Source organism: Lipophrys pholis (genome assembly GCF_963383615.2).
Source record: "Lipophrys pholis genome assembly, chromosome: 18".
In the NCBI taxonomy this organism is placed as follows: Eukaryota; Metazoa; Chordata; class Actinopteri; order Blenniiformes; family Blenniidae; genus Lipophrys; species Lipophrys pholis.
This window is the reverse complement of record NC_137646.1, coordinates 16,756,030-16,774,524: the sequence shown is the minus strand read 5'-3', so window position 1 is coordinate 16,774,524 and position 18,495 is coordinate 16,756,030. Positions and strand designations below refer to the sequence as shown.

Here is an 18,495-nt window from a genome sequence, read left to right as displayed (position 1 = left end):
CTCCCCATTGTTATCAGATGACCTCAAGGCACATGGAGAGTCATCGCTTGCATCTATCAACTATGACTCTTTTCACAGCCTGTTTGTTTGTCTGTTTCCATAAGTGCAATAAGTGAAACGTCTCGTAGGAAAATAACAAGTTATTGAATGTGCACAAGCTCCGTTGCTTTCAACACCAGCGATGCTCACTTACCCGTATATTTATTACGAGCTGAGAAACAATAGAAATGAGAAAATATAGTTCATGACGAAAGAGCTGAAAACAGGAATCTTACTCCTAGTTCTCAATTATATACTTCATTAATCTAATGGGTGCGCCACAAATGGTAGTTTTGGAAGACACGGCAAAACTTTATATGGAAGTTGATTAGCTACGTCGTCGTCAATTTAAAAGCGAAATCCAAGGGAATGAAAAAAGTAAGTGCACCTCAATGTCAGGGTATAACGAGCTCCCCACACTTTGTAAAAGAAAAAGCTGCTGATGACTCCAGCAAAAGATTCACAAAAACCTTTTGACTATAAAAGCCAACATCTCCAAGAACAGGTCTGGACACATGAGTACAAATAGGACGGGGTCTTCTGTCTATTTTGCTTTTACAAACAGAAGCGAATCCCCAAACGAGTATGGAAACAAAAAGTGTTTGATTGTCGCTATGTATTTTCTTGGCTTCCTCTCAACCACACGGCTCTTGAAGGCCGCACATTGGGATTGCCAGCAACAACTTAAAAACAGTTCTTTGTTCCCACTGCCACGCAGAAGGCCATCGAAACCACGCAGCCACGCCACGGTGACGACTAATACGGACCGGGCGCACGCAGTGGCCTCTCCCACAGAAGCAAATGATATTACGGTGGATTAGTGTCCAGGTTAGACAGACAAATCGAAGGAGGGCCAGCGAACCTCGTGAATCAACAGAGGGAATTCAAAGCATTCACCGTGAGCGATCGTGATGCTTTTTCTCGCGACGGACTGCTCGCTGAGAACGCACCCAAACCAGCCTAACGTCAAATGTCTCCGCAGCCCAATGAGGCTCAGTGATCATGGGCAAACACAGTATCTGTACGGGAAAACCCGCTCAAATATCAAGGAAAAAAAAAAAAACTAAAACCCACAAGTGTGACTGCCACACGGGCCACACCTCGGGTTGCAGATGTCACCGATCACACACAGCAGCATTCCGCAGTTATCACAAACACATCCCAGTACATCTGAAAACATATCCGGCAGCGTCTCGTCGCCGAGCTCACCTGCTCTGGAGACATTTGCCTCCGCAGCAAAAAGATGGAATTTGATTCCCGCTAATTCAGCGCCGAACGTGTCGTCTTCGACTCGGAGGTCAGGTTTAGAGTTCGGCTCTAACTGTGACAACACCTCAAACGGGAATGGCAATTTTTCCAGACAAGCAGTTTTTAAGATGAACAAACACCACAAATAATGACAAATGGCAAACAAAAGTTTACAATGCATTACAGGACATGAGTTTTCAAATTTTCCTATTAAAGTAAATATTAAACAAAATCACCATAAAGTCCCAAGTGGCCTAAATAGCTACTCTCGATTGTGTTATATTTATCAAAAAACAAAACAAAACTACCAAACAATCACTCAGAAAATAGGAAAAATAAATAAATACATAAACACTTCTACAATGTTTCATTGTTTATCAATGAAAACCTCGTTTTAATCGCCTGTTTTTAATCTAGGGTGTGTCTTATGTCTTGCGCATCCTTATCTAGATTATTCCATAACTGCACCCTTTTTACTGAAATCCACCGTTCCCTTTCTTTTTCTTTTTTTTCTTTTGAAGGTTTCTCTTCCATTTAAGTTATAGTGACGTTCTCTTTTTGCAAAATTTATTTTGAACATTGATGGTAAAATTCCTTTTTGCGTCTCCTACATTATCTGCAGAATACTGTAATCTGCTATGTCGTGAAATTTGATCACTTTTAACTGGTTGACCAGCGTGCTTGTGGGATCTCCATATTTCGTCCGATTGATTCTTCCTCTTTTCCGTAAAATGAAAAGTAACTGAATGTGTGTGTTACTGGCATTTCCGCAGACTTCAACACAGCAGGTCAGACATGGAACAATCAGAGAGTTCTAAAACCTACACACTACCTTGTCATCCACTTTGTATAATACAGCAATAGTTTTTTAGTTTTTCTAGTTTTGTAGATTTTATGTGTGACTTCCTCTTTAAACATTCATCCTCCGCGACACCCAAACACTTAGTTTCCCTCATCATCAAGTGAAAAGTGCAGGACCAACTCTGTGAAATGAAACTTAAAATTCCGGGGAGATGAAGAGACAACGACGCTGACATTCATTTCGGGCACCCAGTCGAGAATAGATAGCTCTTTTACGTCAGAGCCACCGAGAACATGGACTCAAGTGACTCCATCCAGTATAACAGGAAAAACGTCGGAATCGACACAAGCGACACCTACAGCTGCACCAAAAACCGTCAGCAACCCTTCAACTGTCACTGCAGGTGAAACTTTCGCTGTAAATCCTTTAACCGTTGAGCCAGTTAGACCGTCACAGGATGTTTCAACTACGAGCTTATATTAGAAACAAAATCGAGAATTGGTGGCATCAACAGGAATGGGAAGAAAACCTCCCAATGGAGCTATAGAAAATGTGTACACGGTAACACTGATACGATCGATAATCCTCAGTCTACAAGCCGTACTAATTGTGAGAAGCTCTATATCGTCTACAATGGAAGAGATCCACAACGCCAACAACCAGTGACGTCAACGACAATTAAACAAGTCAATGGAAGATATTTGACAGCCACGTCGAATGCCGACTCGTCATAGATTACTCCCTAAACGCAATTGTAGGGACAAAATCAGCCACAAAATGACAAAAACAAAAGGTTCCGATCAAAACTACAAAACTACAATAAAACCTGACTGAGGATGTTAAAACTTCAACAGCTGAATAAATCACTGACTTCAGGTGAGAGAAATCTCGTTTTTGTACCGTAAAGAATGATGTGCAAGTTCACGGTCCTGAGCTTCAAGGATGACCTGTGTCGGCTCTTCTGGAACCTCTGCGCTACTTTCTGTGACCTTCAGAGTCCACAGTGCAGGAAGCACGTGGATCTTTCTCAAAACAAATCAGCCTTTAAGAGGGCGCTGTCTGACTTCATGGTGGTACAGACTCCTGGACAATCATGCGAAGGTTTGTACCGTGACATCGTCTCTTCTCGCAAGAATAATGTGATAAAATTGTCTTAAACTTTTTAAATCTTTAAATCTGATCTTCAAAGCTCCTCGTCACTTTTCTCCAGAAGAAACCACGACGACGGGCCGACTCGACCTCCTCGTCACCTTTTTCCGATTTCTCTCACACACCTCACTGAGTCCCAGCCGAGTCGACGCAACAGAACAACGCGTTAATCCTCCTTCTTTTGCTCGAGGGAAGTGCGTTGTTTTCTCAAGCATGCCCCGTCCCTCACCTTCGGTCATCCAAAGCTTAAAGCTCTTTAGTCACCAAGAGCAACACGAACGAATCAGAAATACTTTAATTATCCATGTGAAATTCTTGAAAGAAAGCACACGATGCTGTGATGTAATGTAGATGGAGCTCATTTATTAATATAGAATCAATAGGTTGCAATCGGTCACTCACTGAGATGTTGAAGAAATACGAGGAGAGGTACCAACTACAATACCAAACAGCACACAGTTAAAAACTATGCGTGACAATATGCACCTAATAATAATAACTTGCATGTATTTAAAGGCTCCCTCTACGCCAAATGTAGATTTGGGAGCTGTGTTAATGCACGACTGTATTGTGAAAATATGCCCCAAGACTTCAAGTAGGATAAAATGCGATAGAAGATGAACTGATTTTAGTTTCTATGGAATGAACGGTCACATTGAAATACATCATTATTCTTTAATTCTTTAAAGCTGGTACGTGTATTCGGCCGCGTCAGACTCGCATCTTTCAAAACATGTTTCCCCTCATTCATTGACTTCCAAAAAGCAATGTAAAATAATAAACGAATGCCACATGCCACAGAAGAATGCATTTAGACCATCCTTACTGATAAAGGGCTTTACGTCCACACTGGAGGCTGCACCAGGAGCAGCCCATCAGTTCAGTCTCCAACGTTACAATGGGGGGATTTAAAATTTAAAAAAAAATTAATAAAAAAACTTAAATGTGCTTATGTTTTCCAACATGAAGTACAGTAATCCAGCCGGTAACCAGAGCATGGATTACAGTCCGGTTCATATGTATTTGTTTTGCCTTCGTTTCTTCTGCTGTCTTTTACAAAGCAACAAATTACTCAGCCATCATCAGTGCCATGCTTGGCCAGAACAGGGATTAGGAAAGAAAAGCCAAGCGCTGACTGATGCTCTTTTACGTGCGCAGTGGTTCGTCCAGTTATAGGCTGAATTCTCTCACAGGGAGGATTTCTGTGTATTGTGGTTTCCATTTGAGGAAAACACCCTCATATGTTCATCTGCTCACAGAGGTAACGCCAGAAGTAAGTGAATTAGAAATGAAGAGACGAATTTGCGTCTTTTGGTCCCGTTGTTGCCAACGGTTTCCCAGAAACGCAGCACTGGCCATAATACCATTGTCCACTTGAAAAATAAATTCTTATTCTTTTCTTTTTTTTTTTTTTTTTTTTTTGTGGTTATCATTTAATTCATTTAAATATTACGGGGGGAAATGTTTTTCCTAATCTGTTGGGACTGTTCTGTCGGCTTATTGCCCAGAACGGTAATGGCATTCATCCTATGATGTTGGTCATGTTGCCCTATTTCCACATTTAAGAGCCACGAATTCACCTCAAAACAGATATTTTGGAATATGAGAGGAAACCTAAGTAAGCAATGAACAGGGAGAACATGCAAACCCCGGGCAGAGACGCCCCTTGGCGGATACTAACTTATTCAAGAGCAAACTATGTGTTTGATGCTTCGCCGCAGGATTCAGTGACAAACTTTGCAAGCGATTGTTGTTGGCACGATGAATGTGCGTATAAATGGGACTTTTAAGATTCTTTTTAGTCTCATTCTCTGCTCACCCAAAAATACACGAGTACTTTCGGGAATACTTCCGTGCAAAGCAAAGAGCGACTGTTGCATTCCTCTGTGACCATAAGTTAATCGATATACCAAATGTCATGCCCCAAAACTGGACCTGCGGCTTGAACAGACAAGATCTCTGCCACTGGTTAGTCCACTTGTGTGGAATGTATCTGACAAAAGTTGTCGGATCTGCCTTGTGACAATGAACATGCACCTGTTTTTTGTTTTTTTTTTGGTGTTTTTTTTTTTCCACTTCCTTCATTTCGTCGACATTGACGTGTTGAAACATCGCACAAAGAAATCTTGTCATACGTCACACTATTGTACATATAAATGACCCGAAGGAGGTTGGCAGCATCATAAGGGATAAGGAAGCAGGAGGGACAATCACAGAGGACTTAACAAAACGCACTCTGAATTCGGGTATGTACATTTTTGTGCATGAGGTTCACATACGATAGATTTGAAGTCAATTAAATTGCACATTACAAAACTTTAATCTGATAATTACATGTTATTCAACCCTTTGGTCTATGTGGAGGTGAAAATGGTTATAAAACAAATGTTGACATTTCACGTCTGTGTTGAAAAGGGTTTGATTTTACCCATATAAGATGAAATCTTGAGTTATGAATTGATTCTTTTTATTTCCTGTTTGGACTGTTTTAACTTTAACTAAGCTTCATTGAATTTGAATCAGACGGCACTGATATCTTTTTTAACGGTTGGACTTCAGAGGAATGAACTCCAAAGGATTTTTGCCAACTTATTAAAGAAAATGTTTTTATTATTTTTTATTTCATATTTTAAATAAATAACAATCCTGTCAGTTTGTTAGAAAAATATTTTTTTTAAACACCATTAACATCTGGGTGTGGCACAAAGGGGTGATGGAGGTTTATCTCTTGAGCCTTAAGATTATCCTATGACACTGACAGTGTCTGGATTATTGATTTCATCGCACTATTTGATGTTCGTTTTCTGTTTCTGTTTTTTTTTACCTGTTTACAAAGACATTAAAATAAAGTAAAAATGTAATCATGAAAAAAATAATGATGAAATGAAGAGAACTTCTTTAGTTTGAATGTATTATTTTGCACATTCATACTGTGGTACAGAATTAAATACTCATGGAATTAATTCAGTATTTGCTAGACTACGACGAGATAAAACAAACTCACATCACATACTTAATATGAATTCCCACTTACCTACAGATTTAATAATTACATTTAATAACGGCGAAATTCATGTTGAGTGAATCCTCCACAGCAATACTATTAAATATATTTAGAGGGTTTCACGCTCAGTGTAAAGAAAGACTTAATATGAAGCTGGCTGTTTTACATTAAAACATGTTTATGTTAACTGATGAACTAAAATAGAATTGGACTGAAGTGTGTATATGTCTATTGGTTAAAAAGTGAATGGTGAGGAATCAACTTTGTAGTGAGAAACTTTGTTTACTGAAGTGGGATAAAGGAACGGTGGAAAAATACATCTTATTTGATTCAATACAGGAGTTTGATAGTTTTATATTCTACTTGGCATAATATAATGTCCCCTATTGACAGAACTATAAATATCCAACTATAATACACATAAATAATTTTTTTATGAATGATTGTCATGAATTGTACGTGAAAGAGTTTCATGCACTGACTTGTACTTTCCAACATTTCAGACTCAAGCGGCGGCCATGATGGGGAACAGACAGCTAATAACCATTATTGTGATACTAATTGGTAAGTGAGGGATTTTTATAGACTAAGAGGGGAGAAACAAAACATAGTGTGAACTGGATTTAGCTTTAATCCTTGTCAATGTGGTTTACAGCAACCGTTGGAGAAGTGTCATCTCAAGGATCAACAGAAACTGCTGGCTCAACAGCAACTCCAGGTTCAACAGCAACTGCTGGATCAACAGCAACTCCAGGATCAATGGCAACTCCTGGATCAACAGCAACTCAAGGATCAACGGCAACTCAAGGATCAACGGCAACTCCTGAATCAACAGTAACTGCTGGATCAACGGCAACTCAAGGATCAACAGCAACTGCTGGCTCAACAGCAACTCCAGGATCAACGGCAACTCCAGGTTCAACAGCAACTGCAGGATCAACAGCAACCGCTGGATCAACAGCAACTCCAGGTTCGACAGCAACCGCTGGATCAACAGCAACTCCAGGTTCGACAGCAACTGCTGGATCAACAGCAACCCCAGGTTCAACAGCAACTACTGGATCAACAGCAACCCCAGGTTCAACAGCAACTCCAGGATCAACGGCAACTCCAGGTTCAACAGTCACTGCTGGCTCAACAGCAACTCCAGGATCAACAGCAACTGCTGGATCAACAGCAACTCCAGGATCAACGGCAACTCCTGGATCAACAGCAACTGCTGGATCAACGGCAACTCAAGGATCAACAGCAACTGCTGGCTCAACAGCAACTCCAGGTTCAACAGCAACTGCTGGATCAACGGCAACTCAAGGATCAACCGCAACTCCTGAAACAACAGTAACTGCTGAATCAACGGCAACTCAAGGATCAACAGCAACTGCTGGCTCAACAGCAACTCCAGGATCAACGGCAACTCCAGGTTCAACAGCAACTGCTGGATCAACAGCAACCGCTGGATCAACAGCAACTCCAGGTTCGACAGCAACCGCTGGTTCAACAGCAACTCCAGGTTCGACAGCAACCACTGGATCAACAGCAACCCCAGGTTCAACAGCAACTACTGGATCAACAGCAACCCCAGGTTCAACAGCAACTCCAGGAACAACGGCAACTCCAGGTTCAACAGCAACTGCTGGATCAACAGCAACTGCTGGATCAACGGCAACCCCTGGCACAACAGCAACTCCAGGTTCAACAGCAACTCCAGCATCAACAGCAACTCCAGCATCAACAGCAACTCCAGGATCAACGGCAACTTCTGGATCAACAGCAACTGCTGGATCAACGGCAACTCCAGGATCATCAGCAACTGCTGGATCAACAGCAACTGCTGGATCAACGGCAACTCCAGGATCATCACCAACGGCTGGATCAACAGAAACTCCAGGATCAACAGCAACTCCAGGTTCGACAGCCACTGCTGGATCAACAGCAACCCCTGCCTCGACAGCAACTCCAGGTTCAACAGCAACTGCTGGATCAACAGCAACTCCAGGTTCAACAGCAACCGCTGGATCAACAGCAACCCCTGCCTCAACAGCAACTCCAGGTTCGACAGCAACCGCTGGATCAACAGCAACTCCAGGTTCGACAGCAACTGCTGGATCAACAGCAACCCCAGGTTCAACAGCAACTACTGGATCAACAGCAACCCCAGGTTCAACAGCAACTCCAGGATCAACGGCAACTCCAGGTTCAACAGTCACTGCTGGCTCAACAGCAACTCCAGGATCAACAGCAACTGCTGGATCAACGGCAACTCCTGGATCAACAGCAACTGCTGGATCAACGGCAACTCAAGGATCAACAGCAACTGCTGGCTCAACAGCAACTCCAGGTTCAACAGCAACTGCTGGATCAACGGCAACTCAAGGATCAACGGCAACTCCTGAAACAACAGTAACTGCTGAATCAACGGCAACTCAAGGATCAACAGCAACTGCTGGCTCAACAGCAACTCCAGGATCAACGGCAACTCCAGGTTCAACAGCAACTGCTGGATCAACAGCAACCGCTGGATCAACAGCAACTCCAGGTTCGACAGCAACCGCTGGTTCAACAGCAACTCCAGGTTCGACAGCAACCACTGGATCAACAGCAACCCCAGGTTCAACAGCAACTACTGGATCAACAGCAACCCCAGGTTCAACAGCAACTCCAGGAACAACGGCAACTCCAGGTTCAACAGCAACTGCTGGATCAACAGCAACTGCTGGATCAACGGCAACCCCTGGCACAACAGCAACTCCAGGTTCAACAGCAACTCCAGCATCAACAGCAACTCCAGCATCAACAGCAACTCCAGGATCAACGGCAACTTCTGGATCAACAGCAACTGCTGGATCAACGGCAACTCCAGGATCATCAGCAACTGCTGGATCAACGGCAACTCCAGGATCATCACCAACGGCTGGATCAACAGAAACTCCAGGATCAACAGCAACTCCAGGTTCGACAGCCACTGCTGGATCAACAGCAACCCCTGCCTCGACAGCAACTCCAGGTTCAACAGCAACTGCTGGATCAACAGCAACTCCAGGTTCAACAGCAACCGCTGGATCAACAACAACTCCAGGTTCAACAGCAACTGCTGGATCAACAGCAACTCCAGGTTCGACAGCAACTGCTGGATCAACAGCAACCCCAGGTTCAACAGCAACTACTGGATCAACAGCAACCCCAGGTTCAACAGCAACTCCAGGATCAACGGCAACTCCAGGTTCAACAGTCACTGCTGGCTCAACAGCAACTCCAGGATCAACAGCAACTGCTGGATCAACAGCAACTCCAGGATCAACGGCAACTCCTGGATCAACAGCAACTGCTGGATCAACGGCAACTCAAGGATCAACAGCAACTGCTGGCTCAACAGCAACTCCAGGTTCAACAGCAACTGCTGGATCAACGGCAACTCAAGGATCAACGGCAACTCCTGAAACAACAGTAACTGCTGAATCAACGGCAACTCAAGGATCAACAGCAACTGCTGGCTCAACAGCAACTCCAGGATCAACGGCAACTCCAGGTTCAACAGCAACCGCTGGATCAACAGCAACTGCTGGTTCAACAGCAACTCCAGGTTCGACAGCAACCGCTGGATCAACAGCAACTCCAGGATCAACGGCAACTCCAGGTTCAACAGCAACCGCTGAATCAACAGCAACTCCAGGTTCGACAGCAACTGCGGGATCAACGGCAACCCCAGGTTCAACAGCAACTCCAGGATCAACTGCAACTCCAGGTTCAACAGCAACTGCTGGATCAACAGCAACCCCTGACACAACAGCAACTCCAACATCAACAGCAACCCCTGGCTCAACAGCAACTCCAGGTCCAACAGCAACTGCTGGATCTACAGCAACTCCAGGTTCGACAGCAACCGCTGGATCAACAGCAACTCCAGGATCAACAGCAACTCCAGGTTCGACAGCAACCGCTGGCTCAACAGCAACCCCAGGTTCGACAGCAACCGCTGGATCAACAGAAACTCCAGGATCAACAGCAACTTCAGGATCAACGGCAACTCCAGGTTCGACAGCAACCACTGGATCAACGGCAACCCCAGGTTCGACAGCAACTGCTGGATCAACAGCAACTCCAGGATCAACGGCAACTCCAGGTTCAACAGCAACCGCTGGATCAACAGCAACTGCTGGTTCAACAGCAACTCCAGGTTCGACAGCAACCGCTGGATCAACAGCAACTCCAGGATCAACGGCAACTCCTGGATCAACAGCAACTGCTGGATCTACGGCAACTCAAGGATCAACAGCAACTGCTGGCTCAACAGCAACTCCAGGTTCAACAGCAACCCCAGGCTCAACAGCAACTGCTGGATCAACCGCAACCCCTGGCACAACAGCAACTCCAGGTTCAACAGAAACTCCAACATCAACGGCAACTGCTGGATCAACAGCAACTCCAGGTTCGACAGCAACTGCTGGATCAACAGCAACTGCTGGCTCAACAGCAACTCCAGGATCAACGGCAACTCCAGGTTCAACAGCAACCGCTGGATCAACAGCAACTGCTGGTTCAACAGCAACTCCAGGTTCGACAGCAACCGCTGGATCAACAGCAACTCCAGGATCAACGGCAACTCCAGGTTCGACAGCAACCGCTGAATCAACAGCAACTCCAGGTTCGACAGCAACTGCGGGATCAACGGCAACCCCAGGTTCAACAGCAACTCCAGGATCAACTGCAACTCCAGGTTCAACAGCAACTGCTGGATCAACAGCAACCCCTGACACAACAGCAACTCCAACATCAACAGCAACCCCTGGCTCAACAGCAACTCCAGGTTCGACAGCAACTGCGGGATCAACGGCAACCCCAGGTTCAACAGCAACTCCAGGATCAACTGCAACTCCAGGTTCAACAGCAACTGCTGGATCAACAGCAACCCCTGACACAACAGCAACTCCAACATCAACAGCAACCCCTGGCTCAACAGCAACTCCAGGTCCAACAGCAACTGCTGGATCTACAGCAACTCCAGGTTCGACAGCAACCGCTGGATCAACAGCAACTCCAGGATCAACAGCAACTCCAGGTTCGACAGCAACCGCTGGCTCAACAGCAACCCCAGGTTCGACAGCAACCGCTGGATCAACAGAAACTCCAGGATCAACAGCAACTTCAGGATCAACGGCAACTCCAGGTTCGACAGCAACCACTGGATCAACGGCAACCCCAGGTTCGACAGCAACTGCTGGATCAACAGCAACTCCAGGATCAACGGCAACTCCAGGTTCAACAGCAACCGCTGGATCAACAGCAACTGCTGGTTCAACAGCAACTCCAGGTTCGACAGCAACCGCTGGATCAACAGCAACTCCAGGATCAACGGCAACTCCTGGATCAACAGCAACTGCTGGATCTACGGCAACTCAAGGATCAACAGCAACTGCTGGCTCAACAGCAACTCCAGGTTCAACAGCAACTGCTGGATCAACAGCAACTCCAGGATCAACAGCAACTCCAGGTTCAACAGCAACCCCTGGTTCAACAGCAACCCCAGGCTCAACAGCAACTGCTGGATCAACCGCAACCCCTGGCACAACAGCAACTCCAGGTTCAACAGAAACTCCAACATCAACGGCAACTGCTGGATCAACAGCAACTCCAGGTTTGACAGCAACTGCTGGATCAACAGCAACTGTAGGATCAACAGCAATTCCAGGTTCAACGGCAACGCCGGGCTCAACGGCAACTCCTGAATCAACAGCAACCCCAGGTTCTACGGCAACTCCAGGCTCAACAGCTGTTGTTTCAACTACGATAGCAACGACTCTCCTGAGCACGACTCCAGCTCCCGTGGTAACAACAACTGAAGCTCCTCCACCAACTGTGGTTGTTGGGTTTGTCATTGTGGCCGTGTTCACAGAAGACCTGAATGATCGCAACAGTCCAGCATTTAGAGCCCTTGAAGCGCCGTTGTTGAATCTGGTGAGTTCTGTCTCAGAATTGCTTGATAAATGTTGATGATTAGAGTTTGTTGTTTTTTCCATTCATGAACCTGAATGGTACTTTGCTCATTTCTGTACTTGTTTACTTCCCACAGTGTGACCGTACCTACAGACCATTGTTTCGATTTTTCTTGGGTTGCTTCGTCAGAGCGTTCAGGTACGGTCATACAATCACCTGTTTGATTGTCATTGTTCATATCGCCTCTATTGGAAAGTTCCATTCATGTCACCTGGTCAATGTTTCTATGTTTCTTTGGTGCAGACGAGCTTCAGCCAGAACGCGAATGGAAAACACTGAGGCAGATTTGGAGGTCCAGTTCAATTCGTCAACGCCGTCTTCAGAAATCCCACCGGCTGAAAATGTTTCAATGTCTTTCGTTCAAGCTGCGTCCAATCCCAACAACACTGGCAACCTTACTATTGATACGGACTCTGTCAGAGTCGTTGGTAAGTAAACAGGAGTCACACACCTCCATGTTGAAGGGATGGAAATATAGATGATTGAATGAATAGGCCTCTATTAAACATATATTGCTAAATCTTGCATTTAACCCTATATACCACCTTTTTCATTCATCCACTCGATGGGCTGAGATCGTTTTTGTCAATAAATAGCATTCCATATACAATTACATTGAGTCTTCAGTAAGAGTTGCATACAATTACATAAGTTTTTTTTTTTTCTGTTGTTTCATTGAAATTTTTTACTTTTGTTCGACAGAAACAAATATAGCAAACACGACCACTGCTGCTCCCAATGCAACGACTGCTGCTCCCAATGTAACGACGGCTGCTCCCAATGCAACGACTGCTGCTCCCAATGTAACGACTGCTGCTCCCAATGCAACGACTGCTGCTCCCAATGCAACGACTGCTGCTCCCAATGTAACGACTGCTGCTCCCAATGCAACGACTGCTGCTCCCAATGCAACGACTGCTGCTCCCAATGTAACGACTGCTGCTCCAACTGCAGAGGCAGTAACAACAACAGATTTGACTTTCACATCTCGTGGAGAGACTTTTACAAGTGACTTGTCAAATCCATCATCTGCTGCATTCATGGCTCGGGCAACATCGATAACAACCAATGTAAGTGCTCTGAAAGTTGAGAGTTTTGTGAAATATCTTATGAGACTTGATACAAATGATGAAATTGGAGATAAGATGAATATTTAAATGAATGTTAACGGAGAACTCCTATGTATTTTTGCAGCTTGTCCCTTTCTACCAACGAGAATTTGCTTCATTTAGACGGTTATCAGTGTTGTCATTCAGGTTTGTCATTTGAGCAGTCTCCTTTAAAAAACTAAAATAATAATATCAAATGGATATTCAGGCAAATAAAACCAAATTATGAATATTCCTTTTGCAGAAATGGATCCATCATCAACATGTTGCAACTTACCTTTGCATCAACGTCGGTTCCTAACAACGCTCAGATTGCAAACGTTTTGGCTGCTGCAGCTCGAAATGTCACAGCCTTCAACATTGACACCACCTCTATTGTTGTGAACGGGACAGGTAAGCACGATTTAAAAACACGATTTCATTAAAAATGTACAATGTTGTTGAAGGGCTTGTTTAAGAAGTGACTTGTTTCCCTTTTTATCCAACAGCTACTCCTGTGTCAACTGCAACGACTGCAGCTCCCAATGCTACAACCATGGCGCCCAATGCTACGACTGCAGCTCCTGTGGTAACAACAACTGAAGCTCCTCAACCAATTGTGACTCTTCAATTTGTCATTGTGGCCGTGTTCACAGAAGACCTGAATGATCGCAACAGTCCAGCATTTAGAGCCCTTGAAGCGCCGTTGTTGAATCTGGTGAGTTCTGTCTCAGAATTGCTTGATAAATGTTGATGATTAGAGTTTGTTGTTTTTTCCATTCATGAACCTGAATGGTACTTTGCTCATTTCTGTACTTGTTTACTTCCCACAGTGTGACCGTACCTACAGACCATTGTTTCGATTTTTCTTGGGTTGCTTCGTCAGAGCGTTCAGGTACGGTCATACAATCACCTGTTTGATTGTCATTGTTCATATCGCCTCTGTTGGAAAGTTCCATTCATGTCACCTGGTCAATGTTTCTATGTTTCTTTGGTGCAGACGAGCTTCAGCCATAACGCGAATGGAAAACACTGAGGCAGATATGGAGGTTCAGTTCAATTCGTCTGCGCCGTCTTCAGAAATCCCACCGGCTGAAAATGTTTCACTGTCTTTCGTTCAAGCTGCGTCCAATCCCAACAACACTGGCAACCTTACTATTGATACGGACTCTGTCAGAGTCGTTGGTAAGTAAACAGGAGTCACACACCTCCATGTTGAAGGGATGGAAATATAGATGATTGAATGAATAGGCCTCTATTAAACATATATTGCTAAATCTTGCATTTAACCCTATATACCACCTTTTTCATTCATCCACTCGATGGGCTGAGATCGTTTTTGTCAATAAATAGCATTCCATATACAATTACATTGAGTCTTCAGTAAGAGTTGCATACAATTACATAAGTTGTTTTTTTTTCTGTTGTTTCATTGAAATTTTTTACTTTTGTTCGACAGAAACAAATATAGCAAACACGACCACTGCTGCTCCCAATGCAACGACTGCTGCTCCCAATGCAACGACTGCTGCTCCCAATGCAACGACGGCTGCTCCCAATGCAACGACGGCTGCTCCCAATGCAACGACTGCTGCTCCCAATGTAACGACTGCTGCTCCCAATGCAACGACTGCTGCTCCCAATGTAACGACTGCTGCTCCCAATGCAACGACGGCTGCTCCCAATGCAACGACTGCTGCTCCCAATGTAACGACGGCTGCTCCCAATGCAACGACTGCTGCTCCCAATGTAACGACTGCTGCTCCCAATGCTACAACCATGGCGCCCAATGCTACGACTGCAGCTCCTGTGGTAACAACAACCATGGCGCCCAATGCTACGACTGCAGCTCCTGTGGTAACAACAACTGCAGCTCCCAATACAACCGCAGGTGGAGTGAGCCACAAGATCAGCCTTGGCACCGCCTCCGTCTTGGTGCTGCTGTCATGGCTGCTCTCATGTCAGCAGTAGAACTTCTGCTAGAGAATGTTTGCTGTCAGTGGTATGAAGAAGGACTTTGATGACATTCAAAATGCTAAATCGTGATGAACTACTATTGGAATGAACTTCAGAAGAAAACTTTAAGATGAATAGACTTGATCAAAAAGTACTTTGCTGTTCTGGCATTCAATAAATCCAGATTTTGACTCACCTACATTGTAAAAGTACCAAACATATTTATTGTGTGAAAACAAAGCTATTTATGATCAAAACATTCACACTGCAGACAAAGTCTTTTGAAGCTTTATTTTATATGAATGAAATTTCAACAAGAGTTTGGAGTTGTGCTGTTGTCTTCCAAAATGTACATCAAAACGTCAGTGGAGTAACCTTCACAGCCAGAATTCAGGTGAAATCATTATGTAGCCTCAGTGAATGTGGAGGCATCCAACAAATGTAACAGACAAAGTCCTGTATGAATATCCAGTCTGTTGGAGTATTTAAATGTATTTTCTGAGTATTAGTTTTCTCTAACCTTTCCTTTATTTTTATGTAATTATATTCAGGGATGCTATACATCCTATAGGATGCTATAGATGGTCTCGACTGTATCACAAAAGCAATGATGAAGTGTTTTGGCCATGTAAGACACTGAAAGCTGTATCTTAATTTACTGAAGATGCTTCTATTAAAGGTATTGGAAACATGTATGGACTATGAGGTGTTTTTTGTTTTTTTTAAATCTTTTTTAACTTGATTTTTGTCATGATCTATTCTCACAGATTCATTCAATCCATTTTTTTTTTTCCTGGAAGAACACAAGGAAATAGACTTGAAAGGGGTTAGGGTTCCAGAAACATGTAAACTGAGTCTCTCTGCTTGCGGTCATGAGCCTCTGACAGTGTAGGTCCAGACAGATTTTCTGTGTGATGAAGACTGATGAGATTAATAATTGAGATTTCACCAGACACTTCACCAGATGATCCTAATTTGTCATGATATTAAAATCATGCACGTGACTCTCAATACTGGCTGCAACCTCAGGGGGTCCCGACCCCTCCCCTGTCTCTAACCTCAAGGCTCAAGTCAGTGACTGGAGGTGATTGGTCAGTCTTGCAAGTAAACACCAGTTTCCTCCAGCCTGGACAATAAACGGACTCCTTCAAAGACACCGAGGAAACGTGGTAACTACTGGGCATTAAACAAGTAGGCTAGGCACAGAACTGTGTTGGGGCTGTAGATTCCATGAACTCCTCCAGAGGTTTTTCCCCCGAAGAAAAACACCAGGGACAATGGATAGGCCATAAAACAGCAGGGGAGCGAGCCAGACCCCGGAAGTGGCCAATGAGGACGCTTGAATCCGACCCGAACACACCACAGGGGTCCAAACCCAAGTTGGGGAGAGTCACTTTCTCCCAACACTAACCGCTGTTCAATCCGACCATGGAGGGAGAAACATCTCTCCCTCCTCAGGATGGTAAAGAGAGCAAAAGAACAGAAGAACCACCAACGCCAGCCCGCTGGACGAGCAGGACCCAGTTTGGACTACATCTTCTGTTTTCCGCTATTTTTCCTGTTTTTGGGAGATTCAGGAGACCAGAGCCAGTGTCGTCTCCTCCCAAGATCATCCTCTCAGTTGCACTCCTGCAGCGGGAGCCAGGCCTCTGAATTTCAGGACGCTGAAATTAAGACCCGGTAACAACCAGTTACCACCGCCTCCCAGAACCAACAGCACCACGGACGGTGCTGTCCAGAACCAAAGAACTATCAGGGTGAGAGCGTTTGTCTGGGCAGAGAATAGTTAGAATGATGTTCTGTTGAAAATGCAATGTGTTTCCATGTGCCGCTCAGAAGGCAGCAGCCTTTCATGTTGTTTGTGTATGCGCATTCACGCGCACTAAGTCCAGAATGCAGGTTTTCCACCTCAGAACCAGAGGTCCGAGTGAGCTCCAGGCCCACTGGGAACTCTGTGTGGAGGAACCAGGGTTCAGAACCGAGCCGCGCAGAATTCTCTGTCTTTCTCTTGTCTTCATCCTCTCTCATCCCTCCCTCTCCACTAACCCGGATCTCCTCGCAGCAATGCGCCCCCCTTACCTGATCAAGATAAGGTCTCACACACACCACTGCATGTAACACCTACATGTCAGCTGCTGCAAGAGCAGATCTGCCGTGATCACAAGAGCCCCAACGGCCGGTCCCGACCTCCACTTAGGTGCTCAGAACCGGGCCAACGGAACCGCCCGTTCGTTACGCCCTCGGTAGACTAACTCGCTCCGAGACCGCCCTCGCGCACGCGCGCTCGACGGACGTCTTGTTTATCTGGCCGCTAAGCAACCGCCGCGTCCCCAGAAAGAGCGAGTCATCACACCCCCTCGTCACGCACGCACACACACACACACACACACACACACACACACACTCTTTGTACATAGTGTTTGCTGTTTAATAGATGAGATCTCCGTGTTAGATGTCGTTTGCTATTTCCGAATTATTTATGAATTAATACATTGTTATTAATAAACGCCTGTTAGCTGAATGGTACGCTTCTTGGTGATTATTGTGTATTTATTGTTGACAATTCACTGGTTTGTAACAGTCTGTGCTCGGACCTCACACCTTCCAATCTATTTAAGATGGTTATATTTTATGCAGAAATATTAACTAACTTAAATAAACTTTTTACAAACGAGACTGATATTTTGGTATTAGCTATTTCCAGTTTATCTGGTGGTGCCTCGATTTATTATTAATACATAAATAAGAAATTTATGCAAATTAATAATTTCTTTATTAAAAATTATTTTCGATAATTTTTCATTTTTTTTGTTTTTAAAGTAATTATTCAATTACTTTAGGAGTTGTTAATGAGTAAATGACCGTTTACTTCCATTAATAATTTCAATTTTTCATAAATTACTTCCAGTGATTTATTACTTTTAGTAATCTATTACTTACAGTAATTATATGCTAATAACCAACCATAAACCCCAACAACTGTTTAAAGTTAATTATGATGTGCTGATTCGATTACTTGTCGAGTTGATGATATAAGTATAGTTAGTAAACCTTTAAATCAATTTTAGCCGTGCCTCACACCCACACAGGGTTTGAGTGCTAATCTTTACTTTTCAAACTTGTTAACTACACAAATTACATCAAGGACAACTTCATACATGTTATTGGATGCCATCTGAGGACTCCAGCGCGAATTGAAGAGCAAAGCGCGTTCGCAT

At 44.3% G+C, this 18,495-nt stretch overlaps 1 protein-coding gene across 2 annotated transcripts; it reads left to right on the top strand.

Annotated features, from left to right (window-relative positions):
* The first annotated feature begins 5,422 nt into the window (after positions 1 to 5,422).
* On the top strand, positions 5,423 to 15,977 carry LOC308124076 (uncharacterized protein). Of its 2 annotated transcripts, XM_080486881.1 has the most exons (12): positions 5,423 to 5,484; positions 6,746 to 6,806; positions 6,898 to 12,194; positions 12,310 to 12,371; positions 12,477 to 12,661; positions 12,936 to 13,303; positions 13,428 to 13,489; positions 13,587 to 13,735; positions 13,831 to 14,039; positions 14,155 to 14,216; positions 14,322 to 14,506; positions 14,781 to 15,977. In XM_080486881.1, exons 2-12 carry the CDS (start codon positions 6,761 to 6,763, stop codon positions 15,290 to 15,292), a joined length of 7,137 nt encoding a protein of 2,378 aa, XP_080343007.1. In that variant the 5' UTR covers positions 5,423 to 5,484; positions 6,746 to 6,760; the 3' UTR covers positions 15,293 to 15,977. The 2 variants fall into 2 exon arrangements, with proteins under 2 accessions (XP_080343007.1, XP_080343008.1); XM_080486882.1 differs by lacking the exons at positions 5,423 to 5,484; positions 6,746 to 6,806 and having other exon boundaries at positions 11,382 to 12,194; positions 14,322 to 14,370; positions 14,444 to 14,506.
* The last annotated feature ends 2,518 nt before the right edge of the window (positions 15,978 to 18,495 follow it).

Bases quoted from the DNA above. Each gene is read 5' to 3' on its own strand.
- LOC308124076 (XM_080486881.1), top strand. From the start codon at position 6,761: ATGATGGGGAACAGACAGCTAATAACCATTATTGTGATACTAATTG. The intron at 12,662-12,935 runs GTAAGTAAACAG...TTTGTTCGACAG, and splicing joins GGACTCTGTCAGAGTCGTTG to AAACAAATATAGCAAACACG. The intron at 14,507-14,780 runs GTAAGTAAACAG...TTTGTTCGACAG, and splicing joins GGACTCTGTCAGAGTCGTTG to AAACAAATATAGCAAACACG.